General features: G+C 45.3%; 1 protein-coding gene across 1 annotated transcript in view; it reads left to right on the plus strand.

The window, feature by feature from the left end:
• F13A1 (coagulation factor XIII A chain) overlaps nucleotides 1-25,432 on the plus strand; it is a 421,197-nt gene that overhangs the window by 39,705 nt on the left and 356,060 nt on the right. Inside the window, exon 3 of the mRNA XM_069730705.1 lies at nucleotides 10,008-10,196. Coding sequence (XP_069586806.1) covers nucleotides 10,008-10,196 — 189 coding nt within the window. The remainder of the gene's footprint in view (nucleotides 1-10,007; nucleotides 10,197-25,432) is intronic.

Here is a 25,432-nt window from a genome sequence, read left to right on the forward strand (position 1 = left end):
TATAATAGTATGTTATTCAATTTTACCACATTTTTTTTTTTAGCTTCAAATATTTTATTCCCTATTTTCCGCCTCTAAAACCTGGGTGCGTCTTATAGTCCGAAAAATGCGGTATATACCACTGAAATTTAACAGAAAGCACTTAATACTATATGGATGACTAATTGAATCCAGACAAATTTTTCAACACTTTTGGAAGTGTCATATACCACTGAAATTTTACAGAAAGTACCTAATGCTCTATAGATGACTAATTAAATACAACATTTTCAATGCTTTTTTGTAGTGTTGTATACCATCCTGTCACAGAAAGCACCTAAAACTTCCATGGATGAGTAATTTTATCAAGACAAATTTTTCAATGCTATTTTTGGAGTTTTATATGCCATCAAAATGTAACATATATTAATGTAATACTGTATGGATGAGTAATTGAATCCAGATAAATATTTTGATGCTTTTTTGGAGTGTTACATAAAACAAAAATGTGCTACAAAGCACATAATACTCCATGGATGAGCAATTGAATCTAGACAATTTTTCAACTCATTTTTATGATTTTATGATTACTTTATGGGAGATTAATTGAATCCAGAAAATATTTCCAATGCTTTTTTTGCAGTATTATATAACACTGACACCACAAAGCATATAATACTCTATGGGTGAGTATTTGAATTCAGAAAAAATTGTCAACACTTTTTTTGAGTGTTACATACCACTGACATGTACCACAGAGCATGTAATACTCTATGGGTGAGTAATTGAATCTAGAAAACTTTTACAATCTTTTTTTGAGTGTTATAAACCACAGAAATGTACCACCAAGCACTCAATACTCTGTGATGGTTCAGAATCAGCACTAGTATCAACTTCTTCAAGAGTCTCACGTGATTCTGACATATTTGTCACCCACTAAGCACATTATACTGTATGGATAACTAATTGAATGCAGAACTTTTTTTTGAACCTTTTTATGAAGTGTTACATAATATAGAAATGTACCACAAAGCATGTGAAACTCTAAGGATGAGTAATTGAATCCAGAAAAATGTGTCCTTTTTTTTGGAGTGCGATATTCTCCCAATATGTACCACAGAGCACATAATACTCTGTGGATAAGTAATTGAATCCTTTTGGGAGTGTTATATATCATAGAAATGTACCACAAAGCACGTAATACTATACACCATCCACTTTCTGATCAGAAATAAAGAGCCAGCAAGAGATTGCGCTTACCCTAGCCTGCACTGGGATTCTCAAAAAAAGTGAAAAAAATACACAGTTAGTGTAGTGTGGAGATGTAGGAAGATGGACTGGGCCGGTAATACTTCTCTCGTGTTGGTTCCGGAACTATAGGGGCTGTCACCATTGTTGCCGGGGGGAAAGCTTTCTGACCCAGACAGACCTTTGCACTCGACTGTAGTAGGCGTGTCAGAGATAAATGGGACAGTGCGCGGGAAAGAGAGACACTTGGCGGGAAGACAGAGTGCGTAGCATGAGAAGGTTGATTCACTCTCCGTGGGGCTATGCGATTATCCAGGACCGTGCTGCAGCTCCCAGCCCGTGCACATGCTGACTGTGAGGAACTTATATCTTAGTGCCCGCTTACCCCTGTGACTGTGAATCGTTCCTGCACCATTCTGAAGACTGACGCAACCACTCAGCCTAAGGCTTTCCAGGTAAATCTTTCAGCGCCGGATAGCTTTACCCCCGCCTCTACCACTGAACTGAGTCACACTCACACCTTGCCTAGTATACACTACATCCATCAGAAGACAGCACTTCAACTTTCTTCAGGACCAGGCCAGAGACTTCACGCATCACCGACGGTGCCACCGTGGGATTCCAAGCTTCCCCAGCACGGAAACCATCAGACTGATAAGTTTGTGTTTCATAAGCATTTGTTCTTACCCTGATACAGTATTCAGTTTAACTCCCCTCATAACCATTTCTCTCTTTGCATGTAGTATCCCCTGTAATAAACCCTTTATAATAATAATAATCTTTATTTACTGTATATAGCGCTAACATATTCAGCAGCGCTTTACAGTTTAACAGTTTCAAACACAACAGTCATAAGTAACAACGTTAACAATACAATAATTAAAGCGAAATAAGACGACCCTGCTCATCAGAGCTTACAATCTACAATGAGGTGGGGGGGATACAAAGTACAGGTGTGTATTTACAATGATGGTCTAGCCATCTTTAGGGGGTGGGGGATAGATGGAGATAATGAATGGGCTACACACACACAAACATTATAATGACTTTGATTACTGAATGTGATAGGCCGCTCTGAACAAATGTGTTTTGAGCAAGCACCTAACACTATGCAAATTGTGGATGGTCCTAATATCTTGGGGTAGAGCATTCCAGAGGATTGGCACAGCGCTGGAGAAGTCTTGGAGTCTCTTGCTCTGCCTCCTGCTCATCACTGCATCCTGTGTCCCTGCTATTCTACAGGGACAACAGAGAATTTTTAATTAAAGTATATTAGAAAAGAGTTCAGATTATGATATTAAATAGATAGTATTTAGGGAGTAAAATAAATGTTAGATCCAGACCACCCCTTTAAAAGAACCTATAGATCTGCAGATAAACCAGTTTTAATCAAAACTGCAGCACCTAGAAAAGTAAGTGCCATATTGCTCGAATCAAGGTCTCTGCCCCTACATCATGTTGATCTAAAATGAATGTAGCAAATAAAGGTCACAGATTCCTTTGATAGTTTTATGCTGTGTACTGTATGAGTTGATCTGACTGTCATACCATACCTAGTTTCCACTTGGTATGTTCATGCATCCAGCTCTCCAGCCTGCTCTCCTGCCTTGTGCATATAGTATATCACCCAACTTTCCACACAGACTTACCTCTGCTCCAGTAGCGTAGCTACTGGGGGGGCAGAGGGGGCCATCGCCCCGGGCCCAGTCACATGGACGGGCCCACTCAGAGCCGCGGCTGCTTTAGTCATTAAGCAATAAGCGGGCGCGGCTCTCTGATGTTTCAGAGTACAGGAGGAGGCAGGAGCGCAAGCTGCAGCGTCCCCCCGGGCCTTGTAACATGATGCAGGAGGGGCCCACCCATCCAGAGCCACGGCCGCTTCAGTGTTAAAGAATATGCGGCCGCGGCTCTCTGCAGTCCAGACATGGCGACGCGCTGCTGCCTGGTCTCCGTTCAGCTGGAGAGTCTGCAGCACGCACGCTGCACAGCAGCCAATAGAAAAGTCTCACTGCGAGCGCACGGTGGAGCTGTAGTGCTGCTAACCTGATAGTATCTTTACAGGCTGGCAGCGCTGCAGATAGCTCCGTCTCCACCCCAGGTCTGCTGCTCCTATTGGTCCGCTGTTCTCAGGTCCTAGTCAGCACTCAGCAGCATCTGTTAGGCTGGTTTCACACTTGCGTTTCAAAACGCATGCATTTAAAAAAAAAATGCATGGTGAAAAAACACATGTAAACGCGTGCAAATGCTGTGTTTTTTTGACGCATGCGTTTTTGCATGTGGTGAAAAAAACGCAATGTTTTCACGCGTTTACATGCGTTTTTTCATGCGTTTGCATTTTTTAAACGCATGCTGAGAAATGTGTGACAGCTGCCAATCATCAAAATAAAGTAAAAAACCCACTATAAACATAAATAGTTGGGGTTAGGGGTAGGGATCATAACCCTAACCCTAAAGGGATCCTAACCCTAACCCTACCCCTAACCCTAAGCCTAAAGGGATCCTAACCCTAACCCTAACCCTAAAGGGATTAGGGTTAGGGTTAGGGGTAGGGTTAGGATCCCTTTAGGGTTAGGGGTAGGGTTAGGGTTAGGGGTAGGGTTAGGGCTAGGGTTAGGATCCCTTTAGGGTTAGGGGTAGGGTTAGGGTTAGGATCCCTTTAGGGTTAGGGTTAGGGGTAGGGTTAGGGTTAGGGATAGGGTTAGGATCCCTTTAGGGTTAGGGTTAGGGTTAGGATCCCTTTAGGGTTAGGGTTAGGATCCCTTTATCACCTTTATGGTGGGGGGTGGCATATCAGTGTGTTTTCTGTGTTTTTTTTTAATAAAAACGCATTCGTTTTTAAAGCAAACAAACGCATGTGCTTAAAAACGCATGCGTTTCCATTGACTCCAATGTATTTTTTGACACAAAAAAAACGCATGAAAACGCATGCATTTTTTTGTGTCAAAAAAACGCCTCTCAAAAATACTACAAGTTGCATTTCTGAAAAAGAACGCATGCAGCAAAAAACGCATGCGTTTCAAAACGCGACCAAACGCGTACAACAAAAAACGCATGCGTTTTCAATGTTAAATATAGGAAAAAAAATGCATGCGTTTTTTGTGCAAAAAACGCTGCAGACAAAAACGCAAGTGTGAAACCACCCTTATTGTGCCAGGAGCCCAAGATAGTGCCTGGCCTGCCACCTGGACAAACTGACGGACGGGAGAGAGAGACAGGAGTCAGGAGGACGGACATTTTCATAAATGTAAGGGCTGCTGACTGTGAAACTTAGTGCAATGTTCAACTTCTTTTAAATAAATTAAAGCACAAATGACACTGAACATGATGTTAGTAATGCTACTGTGGGAATGGGGTGTTAGGGGGAGAGGGGGAGTTGATTTAGGGTAGTGGGGGTGGGTGGCGCTGTTGGGGCCTGCCTGCTGTATTTCTTTTCTTGGAGTATTATTATCTAAAAGTTGTCTGGGTGGAGGTAGGGGGCTTCTTTTATTTACAGCTGTTAAGCTATGTCTCCATGTTCAGGATTCCCTGCGCTTTGGATGCAGCAAATACCCCGCTCCACCAAAAGCGCTGCCCCCTGTTGTACGAGAGGTGATTCCGCCTGTGTTCAATGAACACAGGCGGAATCACAGCATCGTATTCATAAACTGGGTTATTCATCTTCTGGAGACGGAGCATCTCCACAAGATAAACAGACATGCTGCGGTCTATAAAAATGTGCCGCATGTACGGCTATGCAGGTCTGCCACCTGCGTGTTTGTACGCATAGTGGAGACGGGATTTCATAAAATCCCATCCACTATGCTGTAACATCTGGATGCTGTGGATTGAATGCTGCGGCTGTACACAGCAAATCCGGAAGGTTTCATGACCATGTAAACATAGCCTTGGTATAACAAGCCCTCATACAATAACCATGGCTCTAGCTGCACTTTATTTAAAGGGATTGTCTGATCTCATGCTGCAAGTTTGCAGGTACTCCTATGTGGCTGCAAAATTGTGACCCTTCACATCTCATATACTAAGGATTCGCCATTACCCATATCGACAAGTATGCGATTTGCATACACCTGGCCATGTTCTAACTGTGCAGCCTCAATAATGCCTCTTTCACACGTCCATTTATTTCCAATACCAGAAAAAAGGGTACCAGACATATCCATGTCCGTGTGTGTAATACGTGCGGCACACATGTAACTGAGATGCCCACAAGAGTGTTTAAAACCACCATAATTATGTAAACAAACGTTACTCAGGTTAGGGGGCCCACTCAGATGTTTCTCCCTCCCTAGCCTGAACCCTTAGCTACGCCTCTGCTCTGCTCCTAGCTTCCACTTAGTATGTTCATGCACCCAGCTCACCAGCCTGCTCTCCTGCCTTGTCTGTCTATAAAGTACATATAGTACATCATACATATATGCTAGCCACCTTAGGGAGAGACCCAAGTTGGGCTAAATGTAGCGGGACGAAAGAGACCGAAAAGCCCTCTACTTAAAGGAAATACATAGTGGATACTTTCCGTTTCAGGAAAGCATCCACTATGTATTTCCTTTAAGTAGAGGGCTTTTCGGTCTCTTTCGTCCCGCTACATTTAGCCCAACTTGGGTCTCTCCCTAAGGTGGCTAGCATATATGTATCGCTTGCTCACCGAGCCCCACTCCATACAGCCAACCAATTCCAGCCCTGTGCTGATGAGGGCCCGAAACACGTGTCCACAGGTAGGAATTGGTTGGCTGTGTACATTTAGAAACTAATCCGCAGCATTGCACGCTTGGCGGTTCCAAGCGCTGTGGATTAGACAGGGGTGGAAAGAGATGATTTGCATAGCTCCGCCTACTGCAAAGGATTCTGGGTAAACCTGCTATTCTTTGTATTATGCTGCTTGCAAGTACTTTCCGTTTCAGGAAAGCATCCACTATGTATAGTACATCATCCAACTTTTCACACAGACTTACCTCTGCTCCTAGCTTCCACTTGGTATGTTCATGCACCCAGCTGTGCAGCCTGCTCTCCTGTCTTGTCTTTCTATGAAGTGCTTATACTTTCCACACAGACTTACTGTACCTCTGCTCCTAGCTTCCACTTGGAATGTCTTTCAACTAACCCCAGCTTTAACCCCCACCTGTGTTATTTATGACGCTGTTTACTATGGCTTGATTATATGCATCTGGTCCACTCTTAATTCTCTGACCAAGATGAACAGAGACCACTCCTCTCTGCTTCACACCTGAATGCACTCAGTAGTACATATATTGCATAGCACAAGTCTGCAATGACTTTAGTCTGCAGTGTAATTCCTATAAGTGTGTCCTAGAAGTTTGTTTATTTTCTCTTTCACCCCTATAATCCTTCACTTTCTGCTAACTCCCCTAATCCCTACATCTAGTAAGAAACTGTTCATCTCTTCTTCAATCCTCCCCATCCATCTCACCTCATCTTCAGAACTGTTCCTCATCATACAATAATCTGTCTCAAAGCACAGACAGCCACCTCATGCCCTCTTCTGCTCCCACCTGCTAACACTTTCTCTGCTCCTTCTCACTGCTGTTGATATCTCTCCAAATCCTGGTCCTCCTCGCAACATCCCCACAGTCAGTTCTACCTCCCATCCACGCTATATCACAAATTTCTGCAACCTCTCTAACCTTATACCCATTTGTCCGGCCCCCACTTCCCCAGTCCCACTAACAGGAGCTCTATAGAACGCTCGCTCTGTCTGCAACAAGCTTTCCTACATCCATGATCTTTTTATTGCTAACAAACTTTCCTTCCTCACCATCACCGAAACCTGGCTCACCCCTTCTGACAGCCTTTCCTGCTGCACTTTCGTATGGTGGCATCCACCTTTCTCACACACCCCACCCCAGCAGCAAGCATGGCGGAGGAGTTGGCATTCTCCTGTCAGATAACTGCTCCTTCACCCACATCCCAGTGCCACCCTCTGTTACCCTCCCTTCCTTTGAGGTGCACTCTGTCGCATCTTCTTCCCCTCAAACCTCCAACTGGCTGTCATTTACCACCCCCCAGGGCCAGCCACCACCTTTGTTGACCACTTCACCACCTGGCTACTTCATTTCCTTTCTGCAGACATCCCCACTATCATCATGGGCGACTTCAACATCCCCATTGACACTTCCCTCTCAGCTGCCGCTAAGCTTCTATCTCTCACTTCCTCCTTAGGCCTCACTCAATGGTATTCACATTCTCGTCCCTCTCCACTCCTTGTCTACAATCTCCACCCCACAAACTTGCACACCCTCGCAGAAATCTTAAACACCTTGATCTACACTCACTCTCTGAATCCCTCCTCCCTCTCACAGACATAAGTTCTCTGCACAATGCGGATGACGCTGCCACTCTATATAACACCACAATAGCTATAGCTTTGGAATCTCTTGCCCCTCTCACACATACAAAAACTCACAAAATCAACAGACAGCACTGTCACACCAGCTTGACCAAAGAACTGAGGTGAGCTTCTAGGGCTGCTGAGCGGAGATGGAAAAGATCCCACTCCAACGAGCACTTCATCTCATTCAAACAATCCCTCACTACTTTCAAGACCATACTCGCCACAGCAAAACAAACCTACTTCTCATCTCTCATATACTGCCTCTCAACCCTGAACAGTTATTCAACACCTTCAATTCTCTCCTCTGTCCCCAGCACCTCCTCCCTCCCCACTCATCTCAGCTGAAGACTTTGCCTCATTTTTCAAGCAGAAGATTGAGAACATCAGAGGCAATTTTAGTCAACAACCCCCAGAGCCCTTCCTCCCAACTGCCCAGCCCTCCACCTCCAAAACCAACTTCTCCACCATTATAGAAGATTGACTCTCCACTCTACTCGCAACATCGCATCTCACCACCTGTGCACTTGACCCGATCCCTTCCCACTTCATCCCAACCCTAACCAATCTCTTCAACCTTTAACTCACAACTGGTGTTTTCCCCTCCAGCTTTAAACATGTGTCAAACACCTATGCTCAAAAAGCCCTCTCTCGACCCATCCTCTGTATCTAGCTATCGCCCTAAATCATTTCTCCCCTATGCCTCTAAACTACTGGAACAACACGTCCATCTTGAACTGTCCTCCCATCTATCTTCCTGCTCCCTCTTTGACCGCTTACAATCAGGCTTCCGGTCACACCACTCCACTGAAACTGCCCCAACTAAGGTCACCAATGACCTATTAACCGCCAAGAGCAAGCGACACTACTCTATCCTCCTCCTCCTGGACCTGTCCTCTGCCTTTGACACAGTGGACCATTCCCTGTTGCTGCGGACCCTCTCATCCCTTGGCATCACAGACTTGGCCCTATCTTGGATCTCATCATACCTAACTGACCGGACATTCAGCGTCTCCCACTCACACACCACCTCTTCACCTCGCCCCCTATCTGTCAGAATCCCACAAGGTTCAGTTCTAGGACCCTTGCTCCTCTCCATTTATACTTTTGGCCTGGGACAGCTCATAGAATCTCACAGTTTTCAGTATCATCTCTATGCTGACGACACACAGATCTACATCTCTGGACCAGATATCACCACCCTACTAACCAGAATCCTTCAATGTCTATCCGCTATTTCATCCTCCTTCTCCGCTAGATTTCTAAAACTTAACTTGGACAAAACAGAATTCATCATCTTTCCCCATTTCATGCGACCACCCAATGAACCTATCCATTACAGTAAATGGCTGCCCACTCTCCCCAGTCCCACAAGCTCGCTTTCTCGGGGTAATCCTTGACACGGATCTCTCCTTCAAACCACATATCCAAGCCCTTTCCACTTCCTGCCGCCTTCAACTCAAAAATATTTCACGGATCCATTCATTCCTAAAACAAGAATCTGCAAAAACCCTAGTCCATGCTCTTATCATCTCCTGCCTCGACTACTTTAACCTCCTGCTCTGTGGCCTTCCTTCTAACACTCTAGCACTCCTCCAATCTATTCTAAACTCAGCTGCCCGACTAATCCATCTGTCCCCCCGCTATTCCCCGGCCTCTCCTCTCTATCAATCCCTTCACTGGCTCCCCATTACCCAGAGACTCCAGTACAAAACCCTAACCATGACATACAAAGCCATCCACAACCTGTCTCCTCCATACATCTGTGACCTCATCTCCCGGTACTTTCCTGCACGCAACCTCTGATCCTCACAAGATCTCCTTCTATACTCCCCTCTTATCTCCTCTTCCCACAATCGCATACAAGATTTCCCTCGCGCATCACCCCTACTCTGGAACTCTCTACCACAACATATCAGACTCTCACCTACCATCGAAACCTTCAAAAACAACCTGAAGACCCACCTCTTCCGACAAGCCTACAACCTGCAGTAACCACCGATCGACCAACCCACTGCACGACCAGCTCCATCCTCACCTACTGTATCCTCACCCATCCCTTGTAGATTGTGAGCCCTCGCTGGCAGGGTCCTCTCTCCTCCTGTACCAGTTGTGACTTGTATTGTTCAAGAGTATTGTACTTATTTTTATTATGTATACCACTCCTCACATGTAACAAATATTTGACCATGCACTTATCCTGAATCAATGCAGTTCCACAATTTAGTGTCTCCACAGTTTAGTGGTAACATTCGGATTTGTCAGATTTGCACATTCTACTTGTAATGAAAGTACTGCTCTTTCCCATACCGCACAAACAACTCACTTCGTCAATAACACTTGTTATTCCTTATCTGAAGTTGGTCATCTAATATCCATAAATTATGAAATATTCAGATATCAGTAATATATATTATTCTCTTTACTTCTATAGATTATCTGGAAGTTGAGAACGTAGAGCTGTTCAAGCAGCAATATGAAAAAAATAAGAGAGAACATCACACAGATAGATACTTCAACAACAAACTGATCATACGGCGCGGACAAACCTTCAGTATTAGAATCGACTTTAATCGCCCATATGATCCAGAGAAAGATCAATTTTGGTTGGAATATCTTATTGGTAAGTAACTGGTATGGAATTTTTCTGATATTTATATTCTGGTTTTACAATTTAGTGTAATCTATAATTGTAGTGGCGCTGTTCGGAAGAAAAGCCAAAGTAGCTAATGTACTTTACTGAGCATAGACACCTCTTAGCTAAAAGCTCAGACATCTATCTAATCATTACATCAATAAGGTGGGATAGATCCTGAAAAAAAACAGGCATACTTGGAGACTAAAACTCGACCTAGTTAGTACCACTGGGTCTATATTATAGCATTCACCTGAGAATAAGCAACAAATGTCTTAGTCATTGATAAATACTTAACCCCTTCACTCAGCAGACAATTTTCCATTTTTGCATTTCTGTTTTTTCCTTCCCTTCTTCCCAGAACCATAACGCTTTTATTTTTCTGTCCACATAGACATATGAGGGTCTGCTTTTTGCAGGACAAGTTGTACATTTGAATTACACCATTTATATTACCACATAGTGTACTCAAAAACAGGAAAAAAAATTCCAAGTGCTGTGAAATTGTGGAAAAAAAACACAATTCTGACATTGTTTTTTGGGAATTGATTCTCCTCATCAATACGATTATGGAAATAAAAAACATGTCCAGTTTTTTTAATTATTTTAGTGGTGAGAAAAAAATTAGAAGTTTACAAAAAAAATGTTGGAGTTGTGTTGCCATTTTCCGAGACCCTTGACATTTTTACTTTTTTGTCTAATGGAGCATATTTTTTTGCAGGTTGATGTTTTTATTAGTACTATTTTGTCATAGACGGGACTTTTTCATCACTTCTTAGGGTATGTGCACACGTTGCAGATTCTCTGCGGATCCGCAGCGTTTTTTGCCGTGCAGAAACGCTGCAGATCTGCAATTGATTTACAGTACAATGTAAATCAATGAGAAAAAAAATGCTGTGCACGCTTTACGGAAATTCCGCTGCGGAAACGCTGCGGTTTAAAAGAAGTAGCATGTCACTTCTTTTTTGTGAATCTGCAGCGTTTTTGTACCCATTCCATTATAGAAAACTACAGGGGTAAAAAATGCAGCAAAAACACACGACAAATCCACAGGTGCGTTTTCTGCCAGGAGAGACAGAATCCGCATCAGAAATTCCTAAGCGGTCTCCCATTCTTCTCCAGCCACAGTGTAGTCTGCTCAGCGGAGACGTCAGTCCCAGCATCTAGCTCAGGATGATACTAGACGACTGGCTACTACTGCCCTTCCATGCTCTGTCCTTGTAGCCAGCAATGTTCAGCAGCGAGCAGGTCTTTCTGGGAAGTCCTGCTTTTCCCTTACTGAGCATGCACACGAGACGAGCTCCCATTTGAGGTCGGGGGTCACATTCTCAGGTCCTGTTGCGGCTCCTATTGGTCCATCTGGAAGGTCTTGTAGCACTGCCACTATAAAAGGTTCGCATGGCCGCTCGGCCATGCGCTAGTATACACTTGTGAAGGTGTGTGTGTTGATGAGAGAAATTCGCCCTTTAATTATCCCCTACCTTGTGTTTGACTGCTGGCTAAAGGTGGATGATTGCTATCTAGCGCCCGACTTTATCAACACTTGAATACACAAAACAGCGTCTATTTGCTGTGATCGCCAGTGCGGAGCTGTACGCTATCACACTGCTTTCCTGACCCAAGGTTGGGTGGTTAGTGGTGTCCGCAAGAGCAGCACCGCATGCACTCCCGTGCATCTAAATTATTATTTCAGTTACGCTGATACCCCAGTTGCGGTGTCGAGCGCAAGAGGTCTAGTTGTACTCTAATCCCGAGTCTAGGGGTAGAGTTCTGTGACTCCTTGCTTGTGCTCTTTGTGCGGTACCGCGGCCCTGTGACGCAACAGGGTTCGCTTTCATCATACTGGGTGAAGTTAACCCGTGTGTGAATCCATATTGTACCGCCATATAGTCCGTCATTACTTAGCAGCAGGTTCCATCTCTGCACGGTGGACCCCAAGCTGCGAACTCACCTTACTCTATCTTTCTAATTATTTGGTGCCTTCCACTAGCCCTAACACTGCGGCAACCAAAAAAATATGATTTGAAATCGTAGTTTTTTTTTTATTTTATTGATCTTTTTAGGCCCCATAGAGTGCTTGTAGATGCGATCGTCCAATAGCTTGTGCTATATACAGTGAAGCAAATAGTAGAAATCACAGTCTGCTTTGAAGCTCCATGATAAGAAGCACGGGAGTCATCAACCAATCCCCAGCTGTCATGACAACCCATTGACATCCCTCGATCACGTCAGGGGCATGTTAAATGCTGCTGACAAAGATTAACAGTGGTATTTAACAGGTTAACAATAGAGTTGAGCGAATTTGTCCAGGCGGTGAATATTGTTTTTGCAATATTCGACGAACGCAGCAGAACGTAATTAGAGTCAATGGGAGTAGAAATTACCGAATATGTTCGGAACCAATCATCAAATATAAATTTGGCATGAATAGGGTAACAGTATAGCAAATTCAGGTTCGGCGACCGAATCCAAAAAATTCGATCAACTCTAGTTAACAATTGGGAACTGAGCTCCGCACCATCCACGATTGTTAACGGCAGGTCCTTGCTGTAATACTCAGCCATTGCCTGCAAGGTATGGGGCCGTTTGCTGCTTGAGTCCACTCCATACGCCTTCTTAGGACATGTGCCGTATATATACGGTAGATGTAGTGAAGGAGTTAAAGGTTTTGCTATAATGGATTTTGCTTATATAAATGAAAAAGAATGTTTACATCTGTTACATCAGTTTCAATGTCTGGATAAACATTATGCATGAGAGAATAACTTTTAATCATCCCCTTTCAAAAGTGCAGTATATCCGATTAAAAAAACAAATACAATAATGACTGGCTCGAGGTTTATGTGCCACTTTGAGCCCCTATTAACTTTTGATTTTTCTTCTTTGCCTTCCAAGAGCTTGACCTTCTTTCATATTGTTTGGTGCCGTACTTTTTATTGGTACCATTTTGGAGTCCATACAATCTTTTAATCTCTTTTTAATCCATTCTATTGGGAAATTCAGTTATTCAGAAATAGCAATTCTGCCAAGTTGATTTGATTTTTTTTGTTTTGGCATTCACTGTATGGGATAAATATTTTAACATTTTATTAGCTCTGAAAATTATGTACACAGCAATATGAAATACATAATATTTTTTATTTTTTAGGTTTTATTTACATTCTAGAAAAAGAAGTGAGGGGCTGAATTAAAATACTATGTATATATTTTTTGTTAAAGGTAACCTATCATTAGATTTATGATGTTCAAACTAGGGTTGAGCGAAACGGATCGGCCAATTTCATAAGTCGCCGACTTTCGGCAAAGTCGGGTTTCATAAAACCCGACCCGATCACAGTGTGGGATCGGCCATGCAGTACGCGATCTTTGTGCCAAAGTCGCATTTCATATGACGCGTTCAGCGCCATTTCTCAGCCAATGAAGGTGGACGCAGAGTGTGGGCAGCGTGATGATATAGGTCTCAGTCCCCACCATCTTAGAGAAGGGCATGGCAGTGATTGGATTGCTTTCTGCGGCGTCACAGGGGCTAAAACGGGGCGTGCACGTCGACCGCCATCTTACTTCTGCCGATCTGAGCATAGGGAGAGGTTGCTGTAGCAATCTTGCCTTGCGCAGGCGTGTACTATAGAGGACAGAGAATGAACTTCAATCCAATATTGCAGCCAGCATGCAGCCAGCGGGTAAGGAAAGGGTGAATCAAACACCCGAAAACCCCGCCTCTATGGCTGAAAATTGTTCCCTTCAAATTCAGGTGACAGAGTCCCTTTAAAAGCAGCGCGTCGTCAGTGGATGCTCTCAGTCAGGAACAAGTCGCTTCCTTGTGTCCCTCACCCAGAACAACAGAGAAGGATGCTTCAGGCGACACAACGGGTTACTTCATGGAACTCTTTACACATACCGTGCCTGGGTTAGAAAGGGAAATTGTTAACAGGCCATGCCCATTACAAGATGAATGCTATTCCATTGACTCAGATCACAACATTGCCCTCGCAGTGTACTGATCCAGAATCTGACCCTGATGAGACTATGGTGCCCTGTTATGAACAGGTGATTCAGAACCACAATGGACCTAGTGGTTAAGAGCACACAAAGTGACCTGATAGTTACTAACATAGGACGAGCTCTGAGACGTGCGAATTCTGCTGACCGCAATCCCTAATCCTATCATAACACACTAGAGGTAGCCGTGGATTGCGCCTAACGCTCCCTATGCAACTCGGCACAGCCTGAGAAACTAACTTGCCCTGAAGATAGAAAAATAAGCCTACCTTGCCTCAGAGAAATTCCCCAAAGGAAAAGGCAGCCCCCCACATATAATGACTGTGAGTTAAGATGAAAATACAAACACAGAGATGAAATAGATTTAGCAAAGTGAGGCCCGACTTACTGAATAGACCGAGGATAGGAAAGATAGCTTTGCGGTCAACACAAAAACCTACAAACAACCACGCAGAGGGGCAAAAAGACCCTCCGCACCGACTAACGGTACGGAGGTGCTCCCTCTGCGTGTCAGAGCTTCCAGCAAGCAAAAAACCAATATAGCAAGCTGGACAGAAAATATAGCAACAAAAGTAACACAAGCAGAACTTAGCTTATGCAGGGCAGACAGGCCACAAGAACGATCCAGGAGAGAGCCAGACCAATACTGGAACATTGACTGGAGGCCAGGAACAAAGAACTAGGTGGAGTTAAATAGAGCAGCACCTAACAACTTAACCTCGCCACCTGATGAAGGAAACTCAGAAGCCGCAGCCCCACTCACATCCACCAGCGGAAGCTCATAGACAGAACCAGCCGAAGTACAACTCATGACCACAGGAGGGAGCTTGACCACAGAATTCACAACAGTACCCCCCCCTGAGGAGGGGTCACCGAACCCTCACCAGAGCCCCCAGGCCGACCAGGATGGGCCAAATGAAAGGCACGAACCAGATCGGCAGCATGAACATCAGAGGCAAAGACCCAGGAATTATCTTCCTGACCATAACCCTTCCACTTAACCAGGTACTGAAGTTTCCGTCTCGAAATACTAGAATCCAAAATCTTCTCCACTATATACTCCAACTCCCCCTCAACCAAAATCGGGGCAGGAGGATCAACGGATGGAACCACAGGTGCAACAATGACCTATGGAATACGTTATGGATGGAAAAAGAAGCTGGAAGGGTCAAACGAAAAGACACAGGATTAAGAACCTCAGAAATCCTATACGGACCAATGAAACGAGGCTTAAACTTAGGAGAGGAAACTTTCATAGGAATATAACGAGATGACAACCAAACCAAATCCCCAACACGAAGTTGGGGACCCACACAGCGCCTGCGGTTAGCGAAACGTTGAGCCTTCTCCTGAGACAATGTCAAATTGTCCACCACATGAGTCCAAATCTGCTGCAACCTATCCACCACAGTATCCACACCAGGACAGTCAGAAGACTCAACCTGCCCTGAAGAGAAACGAGGATGGAAACCAGAATTGCAGAAAAACGGCGAAACCAAAGTAGCCGAGCTGGCCCGATTATTAAGGGCGAACTCAGCCAAAGGCAAAAAAGACACCCAATCATCCTGATCGGCAGAAACAAAACATCTCAGATATGTTTCCAAGGTCTGATTGGTTCGTTCAGTCTGGCCATTTGTCTAAGGATGGAAAGCCGAGGAAAAAGACAAATCAAAGCCCATCCTAGCACAAAAGGCTCGCCAAAACCTCGAAACAAACTGGGAACCTCTGTCAGAAACGATGTTCTCCGGAATGCCATGTAAACGAACCACATGCTGGAAGAACAATGGTACCAAATCAGAGGAGGAAGGCAATTTAGACAAGGGTACCAAATGGACCATCTTCGAGAAGCGATCACAAACAACCCAAATGACCAACATTTTTTGAGAGACGGGGAGATCCGAAATAAAATCCATAGAGATATGTGTCATGGGCCTCTTCGGGACTGGCAAGGGCAAAAGCAACCCACTGGCACGAGAACAGCGGGGCTTAGCCCGAGCACAAATCCCACAGGACTGCACAAATGAACGCACATCCCGCGACAGAGACGGCCACCAAAAGGATCTAGCCACCAAATCTCTGGTACCAAAGATTCCAGGATGACGAGCCAACACCGAACCATGAACCTCAGAGATAACTCTACTCGTCCATTTATCAGGGACAAACAGTTTCTCCGCTGGGCAACGGTCAGGTCTATTAGCCTGAAATTTTTGCAGCACCCGCCGCAAATCAGGGGAGATGGCAGACAAAATTACCCCCTCCTTGAGAACACCCGCCGGCTCAGACAAACCCGGAGAGTCGGGCACAAAACTCCTAGACAGGGCATCCGCCTTCACATTTTTAGAGCCCGGAAGGTACGAAACCACAAAGTCAAAACGGGAGAAAAACAGCGACCAACGAGCCTGTCTAGGATTCAACCGTTTGGCAGACTCGAGATAAGTCAAGTTCTTATGATCAGTCAAGACCACCACGCGATGCTTAGCTCCTTCAAGCCAATGACGCCACTCCTCGAATGCCCACTTCATGGCCAGCAACTCTCGATTGCCAACATCATTATTACGCTCAGCAGGCGAAAACTTCCTGGAAAAGAAGGCGCATGGTTTCATCACCGAGCCATCAGAACTTCTTTGCGACAAAACAGCCCCTGCTCCAATCTCAGAAGCATCAACCTCGACCTGGAACGGGAGCAAAACATCTGGTTGACACAACACAGGGGCAGAAGAAAAACGACGCTTCAACTCTTGAAAAGCTTCCACAGCAGCAGAAGACCAATTGACCACATCAGCACCCTTCTTGGTTAAATCAGTCAACGGTTTAGCAATACTAGAAAAATTATTGATGAAGCGACGATAAAAATTAGCAAAGCCCAGGAACTTTTACAGACTCTTCAGAGATGTCGGCTGAGTCCAATCATAAATGGCCTGAACTTTAACAGGGTCCATCTCGATAGTAGAAGGGGAAAAAATGAAACCCAAAAATGAAACCTTCTGAACACCAAAGAGACACTTTGACCCCTTCACAAACAAAGAATTCGCACGCAGGACCTGGAACACCATTCTGACCTGCCTCACGTGAGACTCCCAATCATCCGAGAAGACCAAAATATCATCCAAGTATACAATCAGGAATTTATCCAGGTACTCTCGGAAGATGTCATGCATGAAGGACTGAAACACTGATGGAGCATTAGAAAGCCCGAATGGCATAACCAGGTTCTCAAAATGGCCCTCGGGCGTATTAAATGCTGTTTTCCATTCATCGCCCTGTTTAATGCGCACAAGATTATACGCACCACGAAGATCTATCTTGGTGAACCAACTAGCCCCCTTAATCCGAGCAAACAAATCAGACAGCAGCGGCAAGGGGTACTGAACTTGGGCTCATCAAATACATCCCGGTAATCCGACAAGAACTCTTGGACCTCAGAAGGGGTGGATGATGAAATAGACAGAAATGGAACATCACCATGTACCCCCTGACAACCCCAGCTGGACACAGACATTGATTTCCAATCCAATACTGGGTTATGGACTTGTAGCCATGGCAACCCCAACACGACCACATCATGCAAATTATGCAACACCAAAAAGCGAATATCCTCCTGATGCGCAGGAGCCATGCACATGGTCAGCTGGGTCCAGTACTGAGGCTTATTCTTGGCCAAAGGCATAGCATCAATTCCTCTCAATGGAATAGGATACTGCAAGGGCTCCAAGAAAAACCCACAGCGCCTAGCATACTCCAAGTCCATCAAATTCAGGGCAGCGCCTGAATCCACAAATGCCATGACAGAATAGGATGATAAAGAGCAGATCAAAGTAACGGACAAAAGAAATTTCGACTGTACCGTACCAATGGTGGCAGAGCTAGCGAACCGCTTAGTGCGCTTAGGACAATCGGAGATAGCATGAGTGGAATCACCACAGTAAAAACACAGCCCATTCCGTCGTCTGTGTTCTTGCCGTTCAGCTCTGGTCAAAGTCCTATTGCATTGCATAGGCTCAGGTTTATGCTCAGATAATACCGCCAAATGGTGCACAGTTTTACGCTCATGTAAGCGTCGATCGATCTGAATGGCCAAAGACATAGACTCATTCAGACCAGCAGGCATAGGAAATCCCACCATGACATCCTAAAGGTCGACTGTTGTGAATTCTGTGGTCAATCTCCCTCCTGTGGTCATGAGTGGTACTTCGGTGGAACTAGGTGGAGTTAAATAGAGCAGCACCTAACGACTTAACCTCGTCACCTGAGGAAGGAAACTCAGAAGCCGCAGCCCCACTCACATCCACCAGCGGAAGCTCATAGACAGAACCAGCCGAAGTACCACTCATGACCACAGGTGGGAGCTTGACCACAGAATTCACAACAGTGCCCCGTCCCGAATGCTATGGCACCGGCTTACACGGTGACACAGAGGAAGGTGCACAGGACACAGAAGAGGAGGTGATAGATGACCCAGTTGTTGACCCCGATTGGCAGCCATTGGGGGAACAGGGTGCCGCCGGCAGTAGCTCTGAAGCAAAGGAGGAGGATCCGCAGCAGGCATCAATATCGCAACAGCTTTCATCTGGCAAGCCCATATCTGGCCAAAAACGTGTCACTACCAAAAACAGTTGTAGGACAGCATGGCCCTCTGGTTAAAGTAGCTCAGTGTGCAATGCCTGAAAAGGTATTCGATAGTAGGAAGAGTGCAGTCTGGCAATTTTTTAACCAAGATCCGAATGATCAGTGCAAAGTCATCTGTAAGAAATGCTCAAGGACCTTTAACAGAGGTCAGAATGTCAAAAATTTAAATACAAGTTGCATGCGTAGACATTTAACCACCATGCACTTGCAAGCCTGGACTAACTACCACACGTCCCGTAACGTTGTTGCACCTGCTCACAATGAAGCTAGTCAGCAACGCTACATTCCTTCCCTCACTGTAAGCCCACCATTTACGACACCACCTGCAGCAAATGTGGAGGTATCGTCGCAAGGCCAAAGCATTTAGAGAATCACCAGGTTCTTGATAGGAAACACTGTATGTGTTTCTTATTTTTAGGGACTCTATAGCGACAGGGTCTGTTCCGCAGGATTGGCGCATAGCAAATGTGGTGCCAATATTCAAAAAGGGCTCTAAAAGTGAACCTGGAAATTATAGGCCAGTAAGTCTAACCTCTATTGTTGGTAAAATATTTGAAGGGTTTCTGAGGGATGTTATTCTGGATTATCTCAATGAGAATAACTGTTTAACTCCATATCAGCTTGGGTTTATGAGAAATCGCTCCTGTCAAACCAATCTAATCAGTTTTTATGAAGAGGTAAGCTATAGGCTGGACCACGGTGAGTCATTGGACGTGGTATATCTCGATTTTTCCAAAGCGTTTGATACCGTGCCGCACAAGAGGTTGGTACACAAAATGAGAATGCTTGGTCTGGGGGAATATGTGTGTAAATGGGTTAGTAACTGGCTTAGTGATAGAAAGCAGAGGGTGGTTATAAATGGTATAGTCTCTAACTGGGTCGCTGTGACCAGTGGGGTACCGCAGGGGTCAGTATTGGGACCTGTTCTCTTCAACATATTCATTAATGATCTGGTAGAAGGTTTACACAGTAAAATATCGATATTTGCAGATGATACAAAACTATGTAAAGCAGTTAATACAAGAGAAGATAGTATTCTGCTACAGATGGATCTGGATAAGTTGGAAACTTGGGCTGAAAGGTGGCAGATGAGGTTTAACAATGATAAATGTAAGGTTATACACATGGGAAGAAGGAATCAATATCACCATTACACACTGAATGGGAAACCACTGGGTAAATCTGACAGGGAGAAGGACTTGGGGATCCTAGTTAATGATAAACTTACCTGGAGCAGCCAGTGCCAGGCAGCAGCTGCCAAGGCAAACAGGATCATGGGGTGCATTAAAAGAGGTCTGGATACACATGATGAGAGCATTATACTGCCTCTGTACAAATCCCTAGTTAGACCGCACATGGAGTACTGTGTCCAGTTTTGGGCACCGGTGCTCAGGAAGGATATAATGGAACTAGAGAGAGTACAAAGGAGGGCAACAAAATTAATAAAGGGGATGGGAGAACTACAATACCCAGATAGATTAGCGAAATTAGGATTATTTAGTCTAGAAAAAAGACGACTGAGGGGCGATCTAATAACCATGTATAAGTATATAAGGGGACAATACAAATATCTCGCTGAGGATCTGTTTATACCAAGGAAGGTGACGGGCACAAGGGGGCATTCTTTGCGTCTGGAGGAGAGAAGGTTTTTCCACCAACATAGAAGAGGATTCTTTACTGTTAGGGCAGTGAGAATCTGGAATTGCTTGCCTGAGGAGGTGGTGATAGCGAACTCAGTCGAGGGGTTCAAGAGAGGCCTGGATGTCTTCCTGAAGCAGAACAATATTGTATCATACAATTAGGTTCTGTTGAAGGACGTAGATCTGGGGATTTATTATGATGGAATATAGGCTGAACTGGATGGACAAATGTCTTTTTTCGGCCTTACTAACTATGTTACTATGTTACTATGTTACTTTGTTATGTAGGCCAACAGCAAGAATACCATCACCAACCCTCTCTCAGTCTGCCATGTCCACCACCACCCCCGCTAGTTCCACCATATGCAGCTCTCCAGTCCAGCTCACCCTAGAAGAGACTCTCATTAGGAAAAGGAAGTACTCATCCTCTCATCCACGTACACAGGGTTTGAACACCCACATTAGTAGACTAATTTCGTTAGAGATGATGCCCTACCGGTTAGTTGAAAGCAAAGTTTTCAAAGCCCTGATGGACTACGCAGTACCACGCTACGACCTACCCAGTCGACACTTCTTTGCGAGAAAAGCCATACCAGCCCTCCACCAGCATGTAAAAGACCGCATTGTCCATGCACTCCGGCAATCTGTCAATTGAAAGGTGCCCCTCACAACAGATGCATGGACCAGTAGGCATGGCCAGGGACATTACGTGTCCATCATGGCACACTGAGTTAATGTGGTGGATGCAGGGTCCACAGGGGACAGCCATATTGGGAGAGTTCTGCCTGTCCCACGGTCTAGGAAACAGTTGGCTGTAGGCATTCGCCACCCCTTCTCCTCCTCCTCGTCCTCCAGCAGAAGCGAGAGCTCGTCCACAGACCGCAGTCGCATGACCACACCATCTGCAACTGCCAGTGTTGCACACGAGGTGTCCCATTATGGAACAGCTAGTGGCAAGCGTCAGCAGGCTGTGTTGGAAATGAAGTGTTTCGGCGACAACAGACACACCGCGGAAGTTCTGTCCGAGTTCTTGCAGCAAGAAACTCAGTCCTGGCTGGGCAGTGTACATCTTGAGGCAGGCAAGGTAGTGAGTAATAACGGAAGGAATTTTATGGCTGCCATAGCCCTTTCACAACTGAAACACATTCCTTGCCTGGCTCACACCTTGAACCTGGTGGTGCAGTGCTTCCTGAAAAGTTGGATGGCAGATATGGAGTTGTCAGGTGTGCAGTGGTCGAAGCTACAAGACCTGTGTCAAGTCCTTCAGTGTTTTGAGGAATACACACGCCTGGTTAGTGCAGACGACGCCATCATAAGCATGAGCATCCTCCTAATGCGTCTGTTGATGCAAAGTTTGATGCACATAAAGGAGCAGGCGTCTGCAGCCGAGGACGAGGGAAGCCTTGATGACAGTCAGCCATTGTCTGCTCAGGGAAGTCTCCTGGACGAGGTGGCGGACGAAGAGGAGGAAGACGAGGAAGATGATGGGGATGAATATTTTTTGGAGGAGGAAGCTTCTCAGGGGGCAATAGAAACTGGTAGCGTTGCAAGGTCAGGTACAGGGTTTTTGAGGGAGACAAGTGATGTTGATTTGCCAGAAAGTGCTCCTCAACCCAGCAAAAGCAGTGAATTGACACCTGGAACATTGGCCCACATGGCGGATTATGCCTTGCGTATCCTAAAAAGGGATCCCCGCATTATCAAAAAGATGACCGATGACGATTACTGGTTGGCCTGCCTCCTGGATCCACGCTATAAGGGGAAACTGCAAAATATCATGCCACATGAGAACCTTGAGCAAATATTGGCAACCAAACAAGCGACTCTTGTTGACCGTTTGATTCAGGCATTCCCAGCACACAGCGGCGGTGATGGTTCTCACACAAGCTGCAGGGGGCAACATGGCAGAGGTGTTAGAGGTGCACAAATCAGAAGTGGCGTTGGACAGAGGGGTTTATGACCAGGTTGTGGAGTGATTTCGCAGTGACCGCAGACATGACAGGTACTGCAGCATCAATTCAAAGTGACAGGAGACAACATTTGTCCAGTATGGTTACTAACTATTTTTCCTCCCTTATCGATGTTCTCCCTCACAATTCATTCCCATTTGATTACTAGGCATCCAAAATAGACACCTCGCCTGAATTGTCCGAATATGCATTGCAGGAGCTTGCTTGCCCAGCAGCTAATGTTCTATCAGAAAGAGTATTCAGTGCTGCTGGTTCAATACTGACCAAAAAAAGGAGCCGTCTGGCTGCCCAAAATGTTGATGATCTAACCTTCTTTAAAATGAACCAATCATGGATTTCTAATTATTTTGCCCCACCTTTCCCTGCTGACACCTAGCTTTCCTGTAAAAAGGTCTTGCTTTTGGACTGGTCTTACTGACTGCTCCAATTTCTCCATTTGCAGCTGCTGTATGTCCAGCATACGCCATTTTTACACCTCCCTAAAAGGGCTGACTTCCCCCACGGGGCCGTGGTCACCACTTGTCACAAGCACCCATGCGAGTGCCGTTTGGTTGTAGAGGTGGGTGTGCCCACTTTTGGGTGACGGCACCGGCACAGGGTCCCTCATAGTACAATGAAGTGTCTCTGGCAGTCGTGGTGCGCACCCAACGTCAGACACACCGTCGTAACATGAGGAGCCCTGGGCCAGTACCGCCACCCACGAGAGAGTGTTCCCCCCCAGCTCAAACAATGCTCTACCACTTGCAAAATTATCTCTCACTGCTCCACCACTGTTTAGTCTGTGGGTTAAATCTTTCAATGGCACTGCCAATACCAATTTGTTGACATGTATGATGCTAGTAAAAATATTCAAGGGCCCTGTCCTACATTTACATCATATAATACTTTGCGCCAAATACCACTGTCTGCAAATTAGCAGAGGAGCCCACCCCTGTACCTAGGTATGCCACCCGTTTTTTTTGTGAAAATTTTTTTTTGCCAGACATTAACCTCACTTTATTATTTTGGACTACTAACTGTGTCAGACACTCCTTCCAATTGTCCTCCGCTGACCACACCAATGCTGCCTGTGTACCCCTGTAACCTATTTAAACCTGCATCGAGCCTACTTTTTTATTCTAGGCCTACTAAGTCTGTCTGCGGTCTCTCCTTGCAATCGTCCTCCGCTGACCACACCAATGCTGCCTGTGTACCCCTGTAACCTATTTAAACCTGCATCAAGCCTACTTTTTTATTTTAGGACTACTAAGTTTGTCTGCAGTCCCTCCTTGCAATCGTCCTCTGCTGACCACACCAATGCTGCCTGTGTACCCCTGTAACCTATTTAAACCTGCATCGAGCCTACTTTTTTATTTTAGGCCTACTAAGTCTGTCTGCGGTCCCTCCTTGCAATCGTCCTCCGTTGACCACACCAATGCTGCCTGTGTACCCCTGTAACTTATTTAAACCTGCATCGAGCCTCCTTTTTTATTTTAGGCCTACTAAGTCTAACTGCGGTCCCTCCTTGGAATCATCCTCTGCTGACCACACCAATGCTGCCTGTGTACCCCTGTAACCTATTTAAACCTGCATCGAGCCTACTTTTTTTATTTTAGGCCTAGTAAGTCTGTCTGCGGTCCCTCCTTGCAATCGTCCTCCGCTGACCACACCAATGCTGCATGTGTACCCCTGCAACCTATTTAAACCTGCATTGAGCCTACTTTTTATTTTAGGCCTACTAAGTCTGTCTGCGGTCCCTCCTTGCAATCGTCCACCGCTGACCACACCAATGCTGCCCGTGTACCCCTGTAACCTTTTTTAAACTGCATTGAGCCAACTTTTTAGTTTAAGGCCTACTACCTGTGTCTGTCTGCGCCACTCAATACAGCTGATATTTTTAATCTGAAACTGCATTTGGGCTACTAGTTTGGTTGGGGCCTACTAACGATGTCTGCCGCTCCTTGGTTTTCTCCTGGTTTGTTTTCCTGAGCTTCAATCTTCAGGCTTTCGGCCTATATTTTTAATAGGAAACTGCATTTGGGGTACTAGTTTGGTTGGGGCCTACTAACGGTGTCTGCCGCTCCTTGGTGTTCTCCTAGTTTGTTTTCCTGAGCTTCGATCTTCAGGCTTTCGGCTTATATTTTTAATATGAAACTGCATTTGGGCTACTAGTTTGGTTGGGGCCTACTAACGGTGTCTGCCGCTCCTTGGTGTTCTCCTGGTTTGTTTTCCTGAGCTTCGATCTTCAGGCTTTCGGCCTATATTTTTAATATTAAACTGCATTTGGCCTACTAATTTGGTTGGGCCCCACTAACGGTGTCTGCCGCTCCTTGGTGTTGTCCTCCAAGGAAAAAAGCTGAGCTTCAATCTTCAGGCTTTCGGCCTATATCAGATATTTCACTGCATTTGGCCTACTAGATGGGTTGGGGCCTACTAACGGTGTCTGCTGCTCCTTGGTGTTCTCCTGTTTTTTTTTCCTGAGCTTCAATCTTCAGGCTTTCGGCCTATATTTTTAATAGGAAACTGCATTTGGTCTAATAGTTTGGTTGGGCCTACTCACTGTGTCTGCCGCTTCTTGCTTTTCTCATTCACTGAACAAGGCTGACCTTCAACCTTCAGGCTTTCGGCCTATATTTACAAATTTTAAACTGCATTTGGCCTACTAGTTTGGTTGGGGCCTACAAACGGTTTCTGTTGCTCCTTGCTTTTCTCCTCCACTGAACAAAGCTGACCTTCAATCTTCAGGCTTTCGGCGTATATTTACAAATTTTAAACTGCATTTGGCCTACTAGTTTGGTTGGGGCCTACTAACGGTATCTGCCGCTCCTTGCTGTTCTCCTCTACTGAACAAAGCAGTGCCGCCTGTTTACTACTGTTACCAATTTTGAACTCCATTTAGCCTACTTACTTATCTGGGCCTACTCACTGTGTCAGCCTCTCATTACAGTTGTCCTCCACTGAACAAAGCAATGCCGCCTGGTTAGTCCTGTTACCAATTTTGAACTGCATT

Source organism: Ranitomeya imitator, chromosome 6, assembly GCF_032444005.1.
Source record: "Ranitomeya imitator isolate aRanImi1 chromosome 6, aRanImi1.pri, whole genome shotgun sequence".
Classification (NCBI taxonomy): Eukaryota; Metazoa; Chordata; class Amphibia; order Anura; family Dendrobatidae; genus Ranitomeya; species Ranitomeya imitator.